This window comes from Calypte anna, chromosome Z (genome assembly GCF_003957555.1).
Source record: "Calypte anna isolate BGI_N300 chromosome Z, bCalAnn1_v1.p, whole genome shotgun sequence".
Taxonomy (NCBI): Eukaryota; Metazoa; Chordata; class Aves; order Apodiformes; family Trochilidae; genus Calypte; species Calypte anna.
Window position 1 is genome coordinate 31,059,689 of NC_044274.1, and position 19,458 is coordinate 31,079,146.

Here is a 19,458-nt window from a genome sequence, read left to right on the forward strand (position 1 = left end):
TTGTCTGTTTGCTTTTCGTGAGTCAAAGCAAATCATTTTTTGTGGAGAAGAATGACCTGTGTTTATCCTGATTGCACTTTCAGGATTAATCCATGTCTCAGTGTCATGATTATCATTATGTGTGATGCTTGCTGTGCTGTATTTCTGAGATGCATCAGGGTGGCTTTTATAAACCAATCAATTTTTACTTGCTCTGTAAGAAAAGTTAGTAAATTAATTAACTAAAACACTTGTTTGAATTCAAAGAAGGGGAATGTGGGAACTAAATACAAGCACTGAACTGTGAAATGGAGTGCTGTTGTAGCTGTGATGGTCTGAGGGCCTATGCAAGGCAGGGTTTGTAGTGAGACAGTATTTTTTTAGATGAGGAGGTGCAGATGAGAGGAAAAAGAAAAGCTGTGGGACAAACAAGCTCTTCTTTAAACCTAAAGAACGGATTGTGTCCCTGAAAGCTTTTTTTACTATTTCTTACTATGAATCTCATGCTTCTTCAGAATGACAGGACTTTAAACCTGCTGTAAGACCTTTTCCACTCTGACAATGACCCACCCCCCAAAAATACTAAATTCATGCCATTCTTTCAGGTAATTCAAACTGGGGATTGGGTCCAAGGAAAAAGACCCAAGGCATAACTATATAGTAATTACTGACTGCAACCCATTAAATCTGTAACACTTGCTGAGCTATTATATGTTGAATGCTGAGAAGCAAATGACATTTCTCTCTTGACTCACTTGATCCTGTGCATTCACCTAATGCGGAGTTCAGTATCATCCAGCACATGGCATAAAATTTTAAAAAATTATCTTTTAATCAAGATGATATTATCTTTTTTATCAAGATGATATTTCAAGTTTTTGATTATTTTATTTGTTCTTTAGCTTGTAGTTATCTCCCAATCTTTATTTTTTTTTTTTTCCATTATTTGTATGTCTTAGGTCTAAACATAAGGTACAGTTAGTCTCAGTTCATATTTAAAACAGTTAAGCAAGGCTGGGAGTTACCTTTTCTTGTCCCTGTGCAACTGCTGTGACTGAGCAGAATCAACAGGACAAGGCTATTACAGCTTTGTAGCTAATCATAACAAGAAGGTCCCCATGTGTGTAATAGCAAATTACAAATACTGGCCAGTATTTCCTCTTCTGTTAATAAGTTGTTAAATACAGAAACAATCTGTAAGATTTGTTTGCAGCAGTATGATTTCAATAATATTTTGTAGTACAGAGTTACTCTCCTATGGGAGAGTGCAGATGAATTTTCAGTGTGTGTTTTTGTCATTCAACCTGACTTCAATGAGAAGGATGAAGCACTATTAGAAAACTGAAGCAAAATCTTAATGGTATTAATTTTGCTTACAATATAAGAGTAAGGCCACAAATAAATTACTGAGATTGTATTGAACAAATATCAATTTAAATTTAGTACATCATATATGTATTGTTTAGAGATATTGTCTAAAGCCAGGTGGGTTTGCCCTGACATAGTATAGTAGTGAGAAAAATGATAGTTACTACCCCTTACATTACAAAAAGTTTGAAAACAAAGTTGAGTAACAATATTGATTAAAGACATACCTTATTATCAGACTCCTCATGGTTTAATAAGGTACAAAAATGAGACTTGAAAGAGGATGTTAAGACAAATACTCTAACCTCCTGTTAGGAAAGGTCTTTTAAATAGTGTGAGAAAACAGTTTCATCCTTTGTAGTAAATAAAGATACTTTTCCTCGCAGTAACTGACTATACTGTCTTCTGCTTCACAGTGAAGTAATTAAATTTGAATGGTACTTATTTTAGTCTTGAGAGCTAATTGGCCTGCCAACTATCCACACTTGCAAACAGAAATATGGTCTGGAGCTGCTCTCTCCCAGTGCATTTCATGTACCATGAAAAAACCTACACATTCATTTGCCATAAAGCTTTTTTCTTTCTCTTCAGGGAAGCAATCAGTCGTGTTTGTGAAGCTGCACCTGGTGCCAAAGGAGCCCTCAAGAAACGAAAGGTATTTTTCTTTTCCTATAGTGCAGATTACTCTATTTGCTTAGTTAAACGCAGGGAACACCACACAGCAGGCAGATGACTTTATAAATGCTTTGAGAATTGCAGGTCCTTACTAATCTAAAGAATTGGCTTGTTTTCACCCCCGTAGGTTTCCTTTTGCCCATTTGGTCAGGAACTGCTTTTATAGGCATCTGCAAGTATGGGTATACCCAAGAAAAAGAACGTGGCTTGCCCTTACATTCTTACTGTAGAGACTCCCTAGTTTTTCTTGTCTTTCTTTTTTAGACTGCAGGTGGAAGGTTTGAAAGAATCAAAAGGGTTCTCTGGGTTCTGTGTTTAAACCTTAAGGAGGAAAATACCTCTTTCCTTGGAGAGCAAAATGGTGCAAATTTTTGCTGGAAAAGTAGGTATCAAGCTTAGCAGTTTGGGCAGGCCACAAACCTTATGACAGAATTCCTCTCTATTTCTCCCCAGCCCCCACAAAGGAAAGATAAAAGGAGGATAAAGACCAGAGACTCCAAGTTGGAAACTGAAAACGATTTGATACAGATTTTACTGACACAAGGGGAAAGGCAGTAACATAGAGGACAAAGTAACAAAGAATACAAATACATATATATATATATATTATAAAACCCAATAGATAACACTTGGTGAGCCGGTGTCAACGAAGAGCTTCAGGAAATGGGAGGAAAAGAAAGAGGGAGGAGCTATTGAGTTCTCGATCTTTATTATAGAGCATGGGCAGGAAAGGGGAGGAAATAGAGTCCTCCCTTTGCGTCCCAGACTCTCAGAGTCTGAAAGCTTCCTTTAGTTTCTCCTGTTCAAGCAAGGACAGTAGGTTAAACAGAATCCCAAGCTCCTAGTGAGACACACTGCTGCATTACTGGTTTTAGAAGAAATTTTTCTTATCAGTTGCTGAAAAGGAGTAGCATTTTTAAACTAAGTGTACTGACTGTGAAGAAAATCTGCCCAGGAGCAGACTGAGAAAAATGTTAAAGATGGGTATCTTTTGCCAGTCTGTACTTCTGTCATGTTCGTGCAAGTAGTGGCTTATTAAGTTGGGTAAGGTATGGCTTATGAAGTTGGGTATTTCTGGAGGCCAGGTTTTCACACTTTACTCACACTGTCAGAAGGTGATCCTTAAGCATGAGCTGGGAAACTGGAAGGCTTAAGGAAAGAAGAGAAACAAGAATAGGCAAGAAAGTTTATTTTAAAGAAAAGTTAATGAAGTACTAGGTCTGTAACATGACAAAGCTAATATAGCACAACACAAATGTTACATATAAGCGGGATGTAGGTATCATATTTTAAATCAGTTAAAGTAAGGAAGCTAAAACTGCATGTCTATTTAAACTTCAAGGAGTAAAGAAGCACCAGAGTGTCCACCCTGCTAGAGGCAAAACTTTCCAAGCTTGCAGACAGATTAAAACAAATGCAAATAAAGTGGAAGAATACTGTCTCCAGTACAGTTGTGCTTTTATACCCTAATGATCAACATAAACATTCATCAGTGCAAATTCCTCACATGGAAGAAGTTTATCTGTTATAAACAGATCATCTGGGCAGTCTGATTTTGCACAGTGTGTGGTTACCTGAATCAGGATGGGCTCCTGCAGCTGTGTAGTTCTCTGGAAGTGTCAAAGATGAGAATTTTATAAATTTTGCTTTTGCAACATTACTTGTATTGCTATAGAACATAACTAAGATCTAATGAAAAGCCCACAAAAGTTATCTATATTATAAAATCCTCTTTATAATATTTTAAAACTTTTGAACTTACTCTCTGAGTTAGGATTAACCTTCAGCTTTATGTTTCATGCCAATACACATTGGCAGATTTATTTTTTAGCCCTGTATTTGGGATTTTACTTGCTGCTGAGAGGTCATACAAGCATAATGGCAGTGTGTATATCCATTTTTGTGAGCATCCCATCAGTGTCACTAGACTGCCACTTTCCCATTGGTAGTGAGTACAACAGTTAGTAGATGCAGACAGAAAAACAAGATATCTTTTCAGGAGCTGGAGCTGCTTTTACAGAATAAGAACATGCCATTTTAAAATACCAACTTAAGGCATTCATCTTAGTCTGCTCACATGGTTCCTTGGTGACAATGAAACTTTGCTGTGAAAACCTTATTTTATTAGATCAAGAATGGATGAATACCTGTCTAGCTATTGTTATTGCTCTGTGTTATTGTTGTTTATATTATTATTACTACTACTATTACTGTGTCCCGAGGAAAACAATTGTTGCAATGAAATGATTTTTGAAAAGTCAGCAACTTTTTAGGAACTTTAACATTACAGCTAACCCTGCATACAATGAAGGTCATCTCAAATAAGCAGAGAACAAAAATGTGTTTTTTTTCGCCACTCCTCACAGCCATCAAGCAAAGTTCTTTCTAGCATCTTGGGCAAGAGCAACCTTCAGTTTGCAGGAATGAGCATAATGCTGAATATCTCTACCACCAGCTTAAACCTAATGACTCCTGATACAAAACAGGTGAGTCTAACTGCTGTATTAGTTTGTGATGCTTTTGATGAAGAGCCTAGTGCTCAACTATTTGCTGTCTGCCAAGACACTCAGCTGATCAGAGTTATTTCTCAATAATGTCTATGAAGTGAATCAAACCAGGATATAAAGCATATTGAGAGTCATAGTTTGTTCTGGTATTCAATGCAGCTTTGAACTGCATTCTTCTTGCCATGTTTCAGATAGCTTGGTTTTGCTTTTAAAGATACAAAGCAGAAGTTACATTTTCTGGTTGGGGGAGTTCCTGCTGGGTACAATCACAAACTTTCAGAGTGATAAAAGGAATGCATTCAGAGTACATGACTATAAGACTGAGTGTTCATCCTAAATTTTATGGTAATTCTTACCACTTATAGCCTTAAAGAGCAATCTATTCCTGAGGCACTGCTAAAACGGCAGCCTAAAGGATTTTGCAGTACAGTGAAACAAAGCTGCCTTTTTCAAGTAGCCCATTTCTTCTTCATTCTCCTGAAGGAACAGGTAGACTTTGGGGAATAGCTACAGTGGATTGTGGATGTATGAGATGAGAAAATTCTTTGCTCATGGTGTATATATAAGGTAAAGAAGAGACAGATACATAGTCACTTCTGTGCTATTTTCTGTGAGCCACATACTGCATTAAGGCACAAAACTTTCTGCACAGATATAGCTGGAGTTCCTTAGGAGCCTCAGAGTTAAAGGGTAAGAAAGAATACATACATTGCCTATTAAAAAAGCTTACTGTTTGTTCTGTTTGCCTTTATTTATATTAAATCTTATCCTTGTTTAGGAAGTGTCATAATCTTCTGTGGTGAGCACTGAGCCTGTGGGAGCAGTATTATGGCATGTTGCAGTAGTTTGGAGCCTTATTAAGGAACATACACAACTGTGCTTCTCATAAGGGCAATTGTCATCAGTCAGAAGCATAGGAAATTTAAGTTAATTAGATATACTAAAGAAGACCCAGACACTGAAAGCTGCTTTGCCTTAAGATGACAGCAGGGTAGAAATGGAGTTAAACTGACTAATCCCAGGGTAGAATCCTCCCCAGATGTTTTGCATTCTCTATGAGTTGAAAAAAATATTTATCTCTCTCTCACATCATTTATTTTGAGATAGACCTGGTATGAATGCTACAGTCCTGGGAGAAGTCTGGTTTCTCACATATCAATAACATTTATAGCAATAAAACAAAAATTCGGTAAAAAATAACATCTCCGATACTAATAACATAAGGAGGGTCAGGGAAAATCTCCATTCCCTATTGAGAGGAACACAGTAACAGAAGACAAGGAGAAGGCTGAGGTACTTAACACCTTATTTGCTTCAGTCTTTAACACAAAGACTGGCTACCCTCAGGGCAACTGGGCTCCTGAGCTGGTAGACAGGCATGGGGATCAGAATTCCCATCCTGTAATACAGGAGGAGATAGTTAGGGACCAGCTGTGCCATTTAGATTCCAACAAGTTTATGGGGCTGGATGGGATTCATCCTAGGGTGCTGAGGGAGCTGGCAGAACTGGCTAAGCCACTCTCCACTGTTTATCACTGGTCATGGCTAACCAGGGTGGTCCCAGAAGACTGGAGTTTGGCCAATGTGATGCCCATCCACAGGAAGGGCTGGAAGGAGCATCTGGGAAACTATAGGCCTGTCAGTCTGCTCTTGGTGCATGGCAAGGTTTTGGAGCAGAACATCCTGAGTGCCAGCAAGCAGCATGTAGAAGACAACCAGGGGATCAGCCCCAGCCAATGGGGGTTTAAGAAAGGTCCTGCCTGACCAATATCATCTCCTTCTATGACTGGGTGACCTGCCTAGTGGATGAAGGGGAGGCTGTGGATATGGCCTACCTAGATTTCAGCAAAGCCTTTGACATGGTCTCATGCAGCATCCTCCTGGAAAAGCTGGCAGTCTGTGTCTTAGACAGGTGAACCCTTTGCTGGGTTAAAAACTGGTGGGATGACCAGGCCCAGAGAGTGGTGGTGACTGGTCCTGCATCCAGTCGGTGTCTGGTGACCAGTGGTGTCCCCAGGGATCAGTACTGGGCCCAGTCCTATTCAGCATCTTTATTGATAACGTGGATGAGGGGATTGAGCCTATCCCTAATAAATTCATGGATGACACCAAACTGAGGGGTAGTGTCAATCTGCCAGAGGGTAGGAAGATGCTGCAGAGGGACCTGGACAGGCTGGGTCAGTGGGCTGAGGCCAACGGTATGAAATTCAACAGGACCAAGTGCAGGGTTGTACAATAACCCCAGGCAGCGCTACAGACTGGGGGAAGAATGGTGGAGAGTGGCCTGTCAGAGAGGGACCTGGGAGTACTGTTTGACAACTGGTTGAACATGAGCCAGCAGTGTGTCCAGGTGGCCTGGAAAGCCAATGGCATCCTGGCTTTTATCAGGAATAGTGTGGCCAGGACTAGGGATGTAATTTTCCCTTTGTACTCAGTACTGGTGAGGCCTCACCTTGAGTGCTGTGTACAATTCTGGGCCCCTCACTTCAAGAATGAATTGAGTTGCTGGAGCAGGTCCAGAGGAAAGCAATGAGACTGGTGAAGTGACTTGGGGGAAAATCTTACAAGGAGCGGCTAAGGGAACAGGGGTTGTTTAGCCTGGAGAATACAAAACTCCGGGGAGACCTTATCAGTCTCTATAACTACCTGAAGGGAGGTGGGAGCCAGGGGGGGATCAGGCTCTTCCCCCCGGCAAAGAGTGACAAGGACAATAATGCATGGCCTGAGCCTGTGCCAGGAGAGGTTTTGCTTGGATATCAGAAAGCACTTCTTCACGGAGAGGGTGTTTAGACACTGGAATTGGTTGCTCATGGAAGTGGTTGAAGTCACCGTCCCAGGAGGTGTTTAAGGAAAGGTTGGATGTAGTGGTGTTAGGTCATAGGCTGGACTTGCTGATCTCAGAGGCCTTTTTCCAGCCTCAGTAATTCTGTGAATCTGTCATTCTGTTGGCGCTTGGGGCGGCAGGAAAGCAACTGCATGTATTCCTGCACAACAGTTTTGTGCAGCAGGGATAAGTGAAAGATGACTTTGTTTTGGTTTGCTTATTTGTATAAAATGCAGATTTGAGTAGATAGAGGTATTTCTAAACTACCTGCCAACATTCATGAATTTTTTTGTTTCAAGCAATGAGGTAATTTGCCATGCCTTGTTTCAATGCTTTGCTATTGGTGGTAGAGAGGACTATGGGGCTGAGTAGGGACATACTCCTACCTCAGACTAAATGGAACTGTTGAGCTGTTCAATTTAAAAACAAACAAACAAAATGTGTCTGCCTTCAGCGAATGGTTTCAAGCACTTTTTAATTTTCTTAAAATGTTTTGAGGCAAGTTGAGGTAATTTGCTTTGTTTTGGGTTTTTTGTTTTGGTTTGGATTTTTTGTGACACTGAGCAAAAAAATTGGGTGATTTGCACAATTCAAGGTAGTGACATTATTAAATGTGAAACAAAACTCTGCTAATTAATCTCTATTGTAAGGATCAATTTTTTCTGGTAAAAAGAAGGAAATCCTCACTGATGAGTAAGGGAACAAAGTTCACCACTGAACACTTAAAATTAATCACATCTTCAGAGGCTGTTGTGGGTCAGTGAAGCACAATTTACATGAAAAAAGCTCTACAAAGAGTTGTCAGCTCTTTCTAACTTAGTGAAGCAGCAAGATCCAAAGAAACTCACATCAGTTTCTTGTCTTCCCAAAGAAGATAGTACAAGTCTTTAGATGTAGGATGAGGTAAACAGCCCAGAAGATATCTGCTTAGCTTAATTTTTCCCAAAACTGTTTTCTAAAGTATGTGGTACCCTCTCCAAAGCAATCAATTAAGGCCCAAATGACTATTTTCATATCCTCTGAGGTACTAAACAAGGGGCTTGTCCTGTATGACACCAATTCCTTGGCATGGTTTCTGTGGCTCAAATAGCCAAGTGAAATTTCCTTTAAAAGTATCTTTTCTTTCTTGCTTCTTAAATTATTTCACTATTAAAAGGTTTTATAAGTTAAATCACAGAATAGCAATGGAACAGAGCTCTTCTCCTTGTATTAGAGATTCATGACACTTTGTCTCTTCCCAGAGTTAGATCATATTAGTTCAAAATGTACATAAGTAAGTTGAATTTCAAATGCCCTAGAGTATGCTTGAGGTTTTATCCACAATGCTATATTGCAGGGAGATTCAAAGTTCCATTTGAATATTGAAAACCTGTTGGTGTTGGGATAACATAGAATGACACAGTAGGTGTTGAAAGAAACGTCAGAATACTTAGCTGGTGTGCAGATTGCCATGATTTAATTTATGTCATCAGAGTGGCATCAGCAGAAGAGTATTTTGATGAATAGGACTCTTTGCTCCATTCATCACTATCTGTAATAAAGAAAGTGAGATTTAGCAGATTAAAGTTTCTCCAAAGATACTATACGACAGATTATGTGATTTACTAGGATTCTGAGCACATTTAGTGATTTTGCTCTGTCCTGCTAGGTTTTAAGAACCACCAGAATGGATACATTCATCCCTGAGTTTGCTTATATTATCTTGCTACCCTTTGCACTTCTTACAGGTGAAATGCAAGAGGTTGTTTTGATCTTGGTTTTGGATTCTCACCCCTATATAAATGAAAAATAAATCAAAAGGGTAAACAATAAGAAAGCCTACTGACTCACACTTATTCTTTCTGATCCATACAGATCATAGCAAATCACCATATGCAATCTATTTCCTTTGCATCTGGAGGTGATCCGGTAAGCATTTCTTTAAAGCTTTTCTCACATGGATATTGCATTAGGAGGACTGTGTGGCAAAAATTATTGCATAGCTCACTGAAAGAAAAATATAACCACAATAGCTCCGGTTTCTTGTTTCATAAATTCCTCTTGATTATTGCCATTAAACTCTTTCTGAGAGAAATTCTGACAAGCAGTTATAAATCCTTCTTACAAAATATATCAAAGGGCTGTGCACATTCATATAATAACCTATAACCAGAGCTTTGTTTTTCAGAGTAGTGTAATATTGGTATGATGTTAATTTTTGCCCTGTATCATACAATCATAGAATGTTTTGGGTTGTAAGGGACATTAAAGGTCATGAAGATCCAACCTCCCTGTGTGGGCAGTGACATCTCCTATTAGACCAGGTGCCACAAGACCTCATACAATCTGACCTTAAACACTAGCAGGGAGGGGGCATCAACAAGCTCTCTGGGTAACCTATTCCAGTATCTTACTACCCTCATGGTGAAGAATTTCTTCCTGACATCTAGCCTAGCTCTATCCTCTTTCAGTTTAAAACCATTACCCCTTGTCCTGTCACTACCCTCTCTGATGTAAAGCCCCTCCCCACTCTTCCTGTAGGCCCTTTCATGTACTGGAAGGTCACGATAAGGTCTTCCTGGAGCCTTCTTTTCTCCAGGCTGGAATAGCCCAAACTCTCTCAGCCTGTCTTTATAGCAGAGGTGCCCCAGTCCTTTGATCATCTTTGTGGCCCTGCTCTGGATCCTGTCCAACAGGTCTATATCTTTCCCATGCTGGGGGCTTCAAAACTGGCTGCAGTATTCCAGGTGTGTACTCGCAAGAGCAGAGTAGAGGAACAGAATCACCTCCCTCACCCTCCTAGCCATACTTCTTTTGATGCACCCCAGGATGCAGTTGGCCTTTTGGGCTGTGAGTGCACACTGGTGGCTCATGTAGAGCTTCGCATCTACTACCATCCCCAAGTTCTTTTCCTCAGGGCTGCTCTCTATCCATTCACACACACACACACACACACACACACCCAGCCTGTATTTATGCCTGGGGTTGAAATGAACCAGGTGCAGAACCTTGGACTTGGCCATGTTGAACTTCATGAAGGTAGCATGGGTACACCTCCCTCTCCTGCAAAGGTCCCTCTGGATGGACTGCCTTCCCTCTAAGGTGTCAATCACACCACAGAGCTTGGTATTGGGTATTGTCAGCAAACTTGCTGAGGATACACTTGATTCCACTGTCCATGTCTCCAACAAAGATGTTAAGCAGCACTGGTCCCAATAGTGACCCATGAGGAACACCACTCATCACTTGCCTCCACTTGGACACTGAACCATTGACCACAATTCTCTGGGTGCAGCCAACCAGCCAATTCCTTATCCAGAGAGTGGCCCATCTGTCAAATCCATGTCTTGTCAGTTTGGAGACCAGGATGTTGTTTGGGACAGTGTCATGCGCCTTGCACAAATGAAGGTAGATGACATCAGTTGCTCTCCCACTATGCACCATTTCTGTAGCCTTGTTGTAGAAGGGCACCAAATTGATCAGGATGACTTGCCTTTACTGAAGCCGTGTTGGCTGTCACCAGTCACCTCCTTATTTTCCATGTGCCCTAGCAGATTTTCCAGGAGGATCTGTTCCATCGTCTTGCCTGGAAGGCACGATCCTTAAATATCAGCCAGCTCTCATGGGTCCTTCTTCTCTCCAGGATGTTATCCCATGGTAGTACCTTGAGGAGATCCCTGTAGAGACTGAAATCTATCCTCTTGAAGTGTACTTTTACAGTAATAGACCATGTTGCATTTATTTTTATACCAATACATGAAAGTATTTTTTTGTCTTCTCATCTTTAAATATGCATTGAGAAGATGGTGTTCACTAGTGCCTTCAGATATATTTGCTACATGCATGTAGCTTTCAGGAAAAGCTCAGCTCTTTTTTTCTAGTTCTGCAAAGCTTTCAGATGTACCTGCACATTTCATTTAAGATCAAAGGGCAGGTTCTTGCTTCCTGTGCTTTTCCCTGTTTTTATAGAGTCCATCCAAAGGTATATTATATGTGTTTTAAAAGTATTTGTGGTCTAGGACGCAACGAGAGAGTTATAAAACAGGAGCATTTCTCACCTTTTACCTTAGAGATCTGAAAGCTTTTAAACTGAGATTCACTGAATGAGTCTGCCCTTTCCTCCATCCTATGATAATCTGTCATTTTCAGTCATCTACTACAGGTATAGGTCTGCTGAGTTCAGTTCTGTTCCAGAAGGATGAAAGACACCACATGATAATTATTCAGGGTACTAAACATGGATCAAAATCACCTTTGAACTGCAACAGACTGCAGAGAATGCTGTAAATGAACAATTCCTGAAGTGGGCAGAGGAATGATTAGTACAGTTTTCTGACTCCATAAGAAGATTCTTTGCTACCCATCTGCTATCCCAAATGATAAGTCCTGGAAACACTTGCACACTGCCCACTGACAGAGTGATTTACCAGAAAAGAGGAGAGGAGCAGCAGTAGAAATGGGATTAGAAGTAAACAAGCTCTTTCAAATGGTTTAGAGAGATAAAAATCCTGCTACTGAGTCAGTGAGCTACCAGAGAAATAAAATTGCATTCTGTAAGGGAGCCTTTAAAAGACAGTGGAATTGTGAAAATATCTTCCAAATAATACCGCCACATGGTGATCTCATTCTGGGGGTTCAGAGGGTGGTTATGAGTATCTGCTATCACTCTACAGTCTTGTCTCGATGGGGTAGTGTTTGGCACAACTTTAAATCAAATGCTTATTGATAAAACAGGTGCTCCCTTTGTCCCTCATACAGATGAATTTATTAAGCCATCTGAGGATCATCCAGATATAACTTTCATCAGCCCTTGATGATTTCCACTTGGAGGCCTGCTACCACTAAACCGTATCTCTCAAGCACAGTTGAGCTCCAGCCCATGAACTCATCTCCTCCTATGAGATTGTAAATTAGATGGAGAAAAGCCACACTGAACTAGGGACCCAGATCTCTACCCATATTTCTTCAGGAAATACTTTCTTTAATTTGAGTTTTGTAGTTTGGTTTATTTAGAAGCAAGACTTCCCTGGCTATTCATCCCATCCACTGTTCTGGGTATTTGAGACACAGTCATGTGAGAATTAGCTCTGCAACTTTTCTGCCCCTTCCTAATCATTAATTACTTTCATAATTCAAAATGTATTCACTAGAGAAGTGCACAGTCTTAGTGTATAGCTTAAGTACCATATATATTTTTGCAATATTCCCCTTTGCAGTGAGTCAGTTTCTGTCTCTGTCAGTACATGGCAGCTTAAAAATCTCACCACCAAATCCTTTTACACACTACTTTGAAATATTTTTTCCTTCCTTTCAAGTCTGTGTTCTGGATCTGCTTTGGCTCTCTTCAACCCCTCCTTATGAAACACTAAACAATTTTCATCCACAGTCATTTCAGGTGGCTGTTTCCAAGCTGCTAGACAAGATATTTGTTTTTGGAGATGCCTGCTGAAATTTTGGAGGCTGATCTGACAGATTTTAATAAGGCATGTCCCTAAAGGCAGTGATTTTTCACTTTCAGACCTGCCTCTAAATTTTAATACCACAAAGCAGTTTCTTTGAGCTGAAAATTATGGCTCATTCATGCTTGTCTTCAGTCCTTGAATATCAGAGACCACTTTGCTCAGTCATGATCAGAGATCAGCTCAGCCATGTATAGACTTTTGATGGGTGTCTTCTAATTCAGCCACTGTGAATGGTGCCCATCCTAGATCCCTAGTCGTTTGTCATAGTTAGCTTGAATCTGAGAGTTTTAGGTGAAAAATGTCTAGGTGGCCCCAGACTCACACATACACTAGCTATGAGACAGATCTAGATTTACTCGGTCATGAGTAAATGACTGAGTATGTTATGCCTGCACTAGTGAATTTTACTGACTAGTGCAGGCATAATTTATCTGTGGCCTGTTTTCTGGCCCTCGAAATAAATAGCATAGTGCAATTCACATCCATTTCACTCTGCTCCCTCACATTACAGGCATTTCACTCAGTCCCCTCACAGTGGTCCCTTGGATTCTGTGCCTAACATGCACTCATTCCTCAGATGGTTTCAGAGCATAGCATGGGAAAGAAGCACAACCAGGTAAAGGAGAATAACAATAATTTTAAACATGACAGTTCTCAGGCCTTTACCTTGGCAATGTTTTTTTTGCTATTACAGACACAGCCACTTTTCTCATCCACTTATTTCTTGATATGCATCATTACTTCCACTCAAGTCATTGCCCAGATGCTATGTCACTGGGTGCTTAGGAAATTATTGGACAAAATACTAGGGTTGTTATTTGCTCTGCATTTTTCACAAACCAGCCTTGTTACTGCTGTGTCTAAGTGCTCTCCAATGGCACATTAAGTGATATGGCTACACTTCTGTCACCAGAACGATGAATGTGCTTTACCTTTCCCCTGTCCTCACCTTAGGAAGTATATTGTTTATACACACAGCACAGTGGTTTGTTTTGGGTGTGTGGTGGTGTGTTCTTGTGCTAGAGAAGGCTGAGCTAAAGAAGTCCATATTTTAACTGAAGATTGATATTTGGTATGACATTAGAGCTTGACATAATTCTTGAATCAGTCACCTGAAAAGGCTTCGTCCAGGTTTATGCAGCCAACTTTAATATAACCTATATGTACCTCAGTTAGGTTTATCTGAGTAATCATCACATCAAGGATATGTGGCATTTTCTAGATGTGCCTGAAGGCCTCACATTTCCCAGAAGCACCTCCCTTTCCATTTCATGTACTTAGTGATAAAAGCCTGTGCTGCTTGTGTACAGGACCATACGAGTGGCAGGAGTGTGAGCAAAAACACTTCAAAGAAGTCACTTTCAAAGTGACAGAAACTCCAGAAGGTGTATGGCAAAGGGGATGGCTAGGAGCACCCATGGGCTGGGGGATAGTGCCCTGGAATGCTGCTTGGCACAACCAAGCAGTGGCTAAGCACCTCTGTGCCATATGGCATAGTATTCAGTAAGGTAAGCACACCTGCATGTGACACATGAATAAAGAACATTGTTCAGTATTTCTGGGGAACAGGGCTGCTACTCCCACCCTTTCTGCCACTGAAACAGTTGATAATTCATGTTCTGAAAGTCTCTGGCCAGTTTGAAGAATTGGACTTCTAATTCTACTCCCTTCTGATCCAAAGCCTATTGAATTTGTTTAAATGCTTTTCCAAGGCCTAAGAAGAGATTTGTAAGTTCTGCTGGAACAGGTAACATTCTGGAGAAAGCAATGTGGTGGGATCAATACCAAAAATCACAAACATTTTTATGGCGTTTATATTACCCTAGAGCAAAACATGTTATCTGTGGCTCTACCTGCAGGAATTAGCACACTCGGGACTGTGATCTTTTGCTATGATCAATGCAAAAATAATTTGCATTCACTGTAGATATTTTAATTTTTTGGCAGGATACAACTGACTACATTGCTTATGTAGCTAAGGATCCTGTTAATCGGAGAGGTAAGTTAGAAATATCTATTTGCCATGTTTTTTCCTGTGAGAAACATGAATTATTCATGGTATAATTTGGGGTTTTTCTTGCAGAAAAAAATAAATGCATACCAACAGAAAGCTTGCCTTTGACAGAGTCATGGAAAGATTTTATGGCAATAAGCAAAATCCATGCTTAAATTAGTTCTCAGACTTGGAACAAGTCTTGCCTGTAGTTCATCTTCAAATATAATTTTGATTCTCTTCATCATTTAAATCAAACAACTTGCCTTGCTTGGCTGTGTGAGCTTCTAGGCAACTGCTAGTTCATACCTACATCCAATTGCTATGTAAGAGCTAAGCAGTCCTCTGATTAAGTCCAAAGAGGAGGTGGCTGAATTTTGTAGGTCCTCTCAGTATTCATACCTAATTCTTCCTTGCAGAATCAGATTTTTCACCAAACAGCGAGCTTTTGAGTCAGCTTGCAGGAGGCTGTAATACTCTTCCTTCGTGAAATTTAATTCAAGGTTGTATTGCTTTATGAACAATTATTCAAGAACAGGGAAGCTCTTGTTGAGTGTCTTAGAATGCTACGAACCTGTTCAGACTTTAAAAAATGGAAGGGATTTATAAGAGGCATAAATTACAAGCTGAAATAATAGGTACAGAAAATGTTCCTGCTTGTAATGCAAAATTCATCACTAGATACAAATGCTAGATACATTGCTAGATACAAAGTACTTTATAATGTATCTGAGAATCTGCTATTATTCATGTCTGCAAGAAGACTAGCTGCAAAAAACCTCAAGTATTTCTAACAGTATTTCTGCAGAATTCAGGCAATGTAACTCCAAAATTCCAGCCCTGCAAACTCTGAGCTGTCACGTTACCATGTGTACCACTAGTTCAATAGCTTCTGTATTTTGTCACCTTTAATGATTGTAGATACCTCAGCAAACTGCTGTGGCCATGTGCAGAGATGTCCATACTTGAGAGCATTAGCTCATAAATAAGGCCTGCACTAATTTGCTAATTTGCTGAATATTAGCAAAACACATAGAAAAATTAAGTGGAGTGGGAGGTAAGGAGGTAATCCAATTCTTCGCCATGCTTATTATGCTCCAATGTCATGTATCTCTCCGTATAAAGGGTCTGCCCTCAGACTTTAGGCTGTCTGGCACAGAGCTGCTCTCCACCCCACCTACCTTAGCAGTCCCCCAAACTGGAGACTGATTTAGCTGTTCTGAGAGATCTCAGTGGCAGTGTAGTGGACTAGCATTGCAGATCAGATGTTTGCATTGTAGGGTTTGAAGGAGCCTTGTGCGTTGTTTTCTGTTCCTGTGTGGAGGATTTTGTATAAAACTGTTTCATGTACTATATCCCTTATATCTAAATTGTATGCTTTTAGACTTAGCTTCCTATCACTGTTCCGTGTTCAGCTAGTCTATTCTAGATCAATGAGTCATCTTTCCACCTCATATTGTCTTACTGTGGTGTATTTAATTCAAATAGTTTCTCAGTTTGCTCCAAGAAAAGTTTAATAAAACCCTGTACATCTCTAGCTACAGTGCTTCCATCCTTCACATAATTTCCAGTCCTTCCTCTTTAATTTTTCTGCATTGTTTAAAATAGGTAGATGCTTCCTGTTACTGTTTGGAATAATCTAATATTAACATCAGCAACCTATAACAGAGGCTGCACCTTCCTATTCTTACTTGCTTCTGTTGTTGTCATTAGCCTGTTTCTTGTAAGCTCTTTTTGCTGCAGTGAGGCATTGCTATCTCATGTGAAATTCTTTCATGCTGTGATCTTTAAGCTTTCTGTGTTAGGGCTTTCCACAGTATCTTTCCTCAGCTGTGTGTACCTCAGTGGTTTGCAGGTCAGTGACTTTGTATGTTAGCAGTATTAAAACACATTCTTTACAAGGTCTAGTTTAACAAGCGATCAGGATTGCCCTCTCTCACCATCACACCATTCTGAAAGTCTTTGTGTTATCTGCAAGTTATTTTAGAAGTTAGCTGAAACTTCTATATATAGTGAACATGCTACTGCTGCTGTTACTGACAATAGCACCAGTGTTGTGGTATAGCTTTCACTTGCATATTAGACTCATTTCATCCCAAGGATGGAAAAGATCTTATGCTTTATACTCTGCATCTAGCAAGCTAAGGCTAACTAATTGTTGCAGTCTTCGGCTGCAACATTCACAAGAAATCATCTCTGTGTGAGCCAAACCTTCTCATCCTTTTACAAGAAGTGCACCTCCTACCTGCTGAAAGTCGATTCATGTATCCAAGGTAACAGGCTGCTCATTATGTCACCTACTGAAACTCCTTAATGACTCATGCTTTGTTTCAGCCCGACAGGTTTAGCAGTGATCCATGTTTTAATAAATCCCTATTCTAGTTACAGTGGGCAAAAATTAAAGCTTTGTTTGGCCTAAGTACTTTTGGTTCATGTTCAGGGAGATAAGCCAGAACCTTATCTGTGGGGTGATTACTCACTGCCTCTAACAGTGGTGCAGGAGAGCTAAACAGCAAATACCCTGCTGACAGCCAGGGCTATGTGCCTTTGAATACATGGAGGTCCTGGTTTTGGCTGCTGATTTCACATGCTGCTTAGGACATTTTCCCCGTATCAGGTATTGCCTCAGCGTGCTGGTTGGCACAGCAGGTGTTACAAGGTGAGAAGAGAGCAACAGTGGATCTGTTTAGCAGGGAAGCACAGTGAGGAGTGTCATCTCTTGCTGTGTGAGGTACTGAGAGAGACAGCTTGGTGCCTTGGTCATTCCTTGCCTGAGTAACTGCAGGTTTCAGTTCCAATTCAGGCTCTATCCAGTAGACCAAGTGCTTGTCCAGTACAGAATATGGAAAATAAACTCCAGTGCTTTTCTGAGTATCACCGAGGTGTTGTTCGTTCAAATCTTAGGCTTCCATCTCCTAACTCCCACCTATGTTCCTGTGTTAAGTGTTTAGGAGGAATCTTCACATGATTGCTTGTTTATGTTGTCACATAAGATAGTTCCACGCTACTCTCTGATTTAAAATTGGGATAAATTCGGCTGCTTGGACAGCTGATAATGGTTGCCAGCCTCCCATCTTACCACAGTGGATTCAAACAGGTGGCACATGTGTGATTGCTGGAATTAACTGGAACCCTAGCTCTGTGCTCCCCATTGGTCCTGCAGTTTGCTGGAGTTTCTTCATTCAGAGAAGCAAGAAGAGTTACCAGCCTCTGTATTACTGGAATTGGAGCAGGGCCTAGGATCTAGGAAGTATCCTAGTTACTGATCCTCCCTCAGCCTGTAATTTAGATAATTTTGGAGACTCAAAGGAAGTGGACAGCTTGCAGACTTGGAGGGATTAGACATAAAACTGAAGTGGTAATAACATTAAGGAAAGCAAAGAAAGCTTCTTTAGTTGTTACTATTTACTAATATTTTTATGATTTCAACTTAAACATATAATCTATTGCATTCAGATAATAAAAAATTCCATTTTATGAGATTTCCTTTTTTTAAAGACATGTTAAAATGTGGAACTGATTTGTGGTTTTGGCTATTGCAATTACACACCAGAGCAATTTTATTTAGTCTTTAAAAAGACTCACTTGCCTGTAATTCACTGTGCCAGAACTGGGTTTTATTGAAATATATACACCATGCACAGGGCAACTATTCCTGATGTGTAGGTCAGTGCATCCCACCACAACATAAACAATGACTGCATGTGCACATGTCAAATCTTTTTCATTTAGCTTGTCATATATTGGAATGCTGTGATGGCTTGGCCCAGGATGTCATCAGCACCATAGGACAAGCATTCGAGCTTCGATTTAAACAATACTTGCGGTGCCCCTCTAAGATACCTGCTTTCCATGACAGGTGAGTACTGTTGCAGAAAACTGTTCAGTCATCTTCTTTAGCTTGTATGATCTTCTGTAGCTTAATGAAATGTGCTGTGGGTAAAGTTCTTGGTGATGGACAGGATTTAAATACTTTATAAAGAGATTTCTGCTGAATTAGCAAAGCGTATTTGCCTAAAGAACGTGAAAGGATCACAGCAATTTTAAAAGAATGAGCTAAATATGGACTTCACAGTGAACTTACTGAAGTGTTCATATGTTTTCTTTTGTAGTTATTAGGAAGAGTTGGGTGGCCAAGAAAGGATGTGTTTGTAACATTTCCTCATTATTACTATTCTAGCAGTCCTGTCAATTTAGGTGAAGTAAGCTTGGGTTGTTTGGCTTTCACAATACCTAACGGTGTTACACTGTTTTGGATACTAGCCAGGGTGAATGCAATAAATTTTACAAAGGCTTTGGGTGCATGTTCATTGGAAATACAAAATCTGTCTCCTTGTGTATGTTTAAGAAGTTGGGCTATTATATTGTTTTCTTCGGTGAACTGTGTTTTTGATATGGATTGCTTTATGCTTTATAACATTAATATATATTATTAAAATAAAAAGTATAAACTATTAAAAAATAAATCAAAACACGTTAACTGATACCCTGTGTAATTTCTTGTATCAGGGTAAAATGAGTGTATAGTAAATATAAATGCTACTATCCTAATCTGGAAGGACTCTAGACTCACTTTAGATTTATGTAAATGACTGTTAAATGTAGAGTGAAACTACAGATTTGATCTCTTTGTGAAGTTCTTCCAGGTTTATACTGGTGGTAGAAAACCCA

General features: G+C 40.0%; 1 protein-coding gene across 1 annotated transcript in view; it reads left to right on the plus strand.

The window, feature by feature from the left end:
* The window catches only part of SHC3 (SHC adaptor protein 3), a 64,950-nt gene that overhangs the window by 36,094 nt on the left and 9,398 nt on the right, over positions 1-19,458 (plus strand). Inside the window, exons 3-7 of the mRNA XM_030467454.1 lie at positions 1,939-2,002; positions 4,389-4,508; positions 9,208-9,261; positions 14,742-14,793; positions 18,520-18,646. Of these exons, the coding sequence (XP_030323314.1) occupies positions 1,939-2,002; positions 4,389-4,508; positions 9,208-9,261; positions 14,742-14,793; positions 18,520-18,646 (417 nt within the window). The remainder of the gene's footprint in view (positions 1-1,938; positions 2,003-4,388; positions 4,509-9,207; positions 9,262-14,741; positions 14,794-18,519; positions 18,647-19,458) is intronic.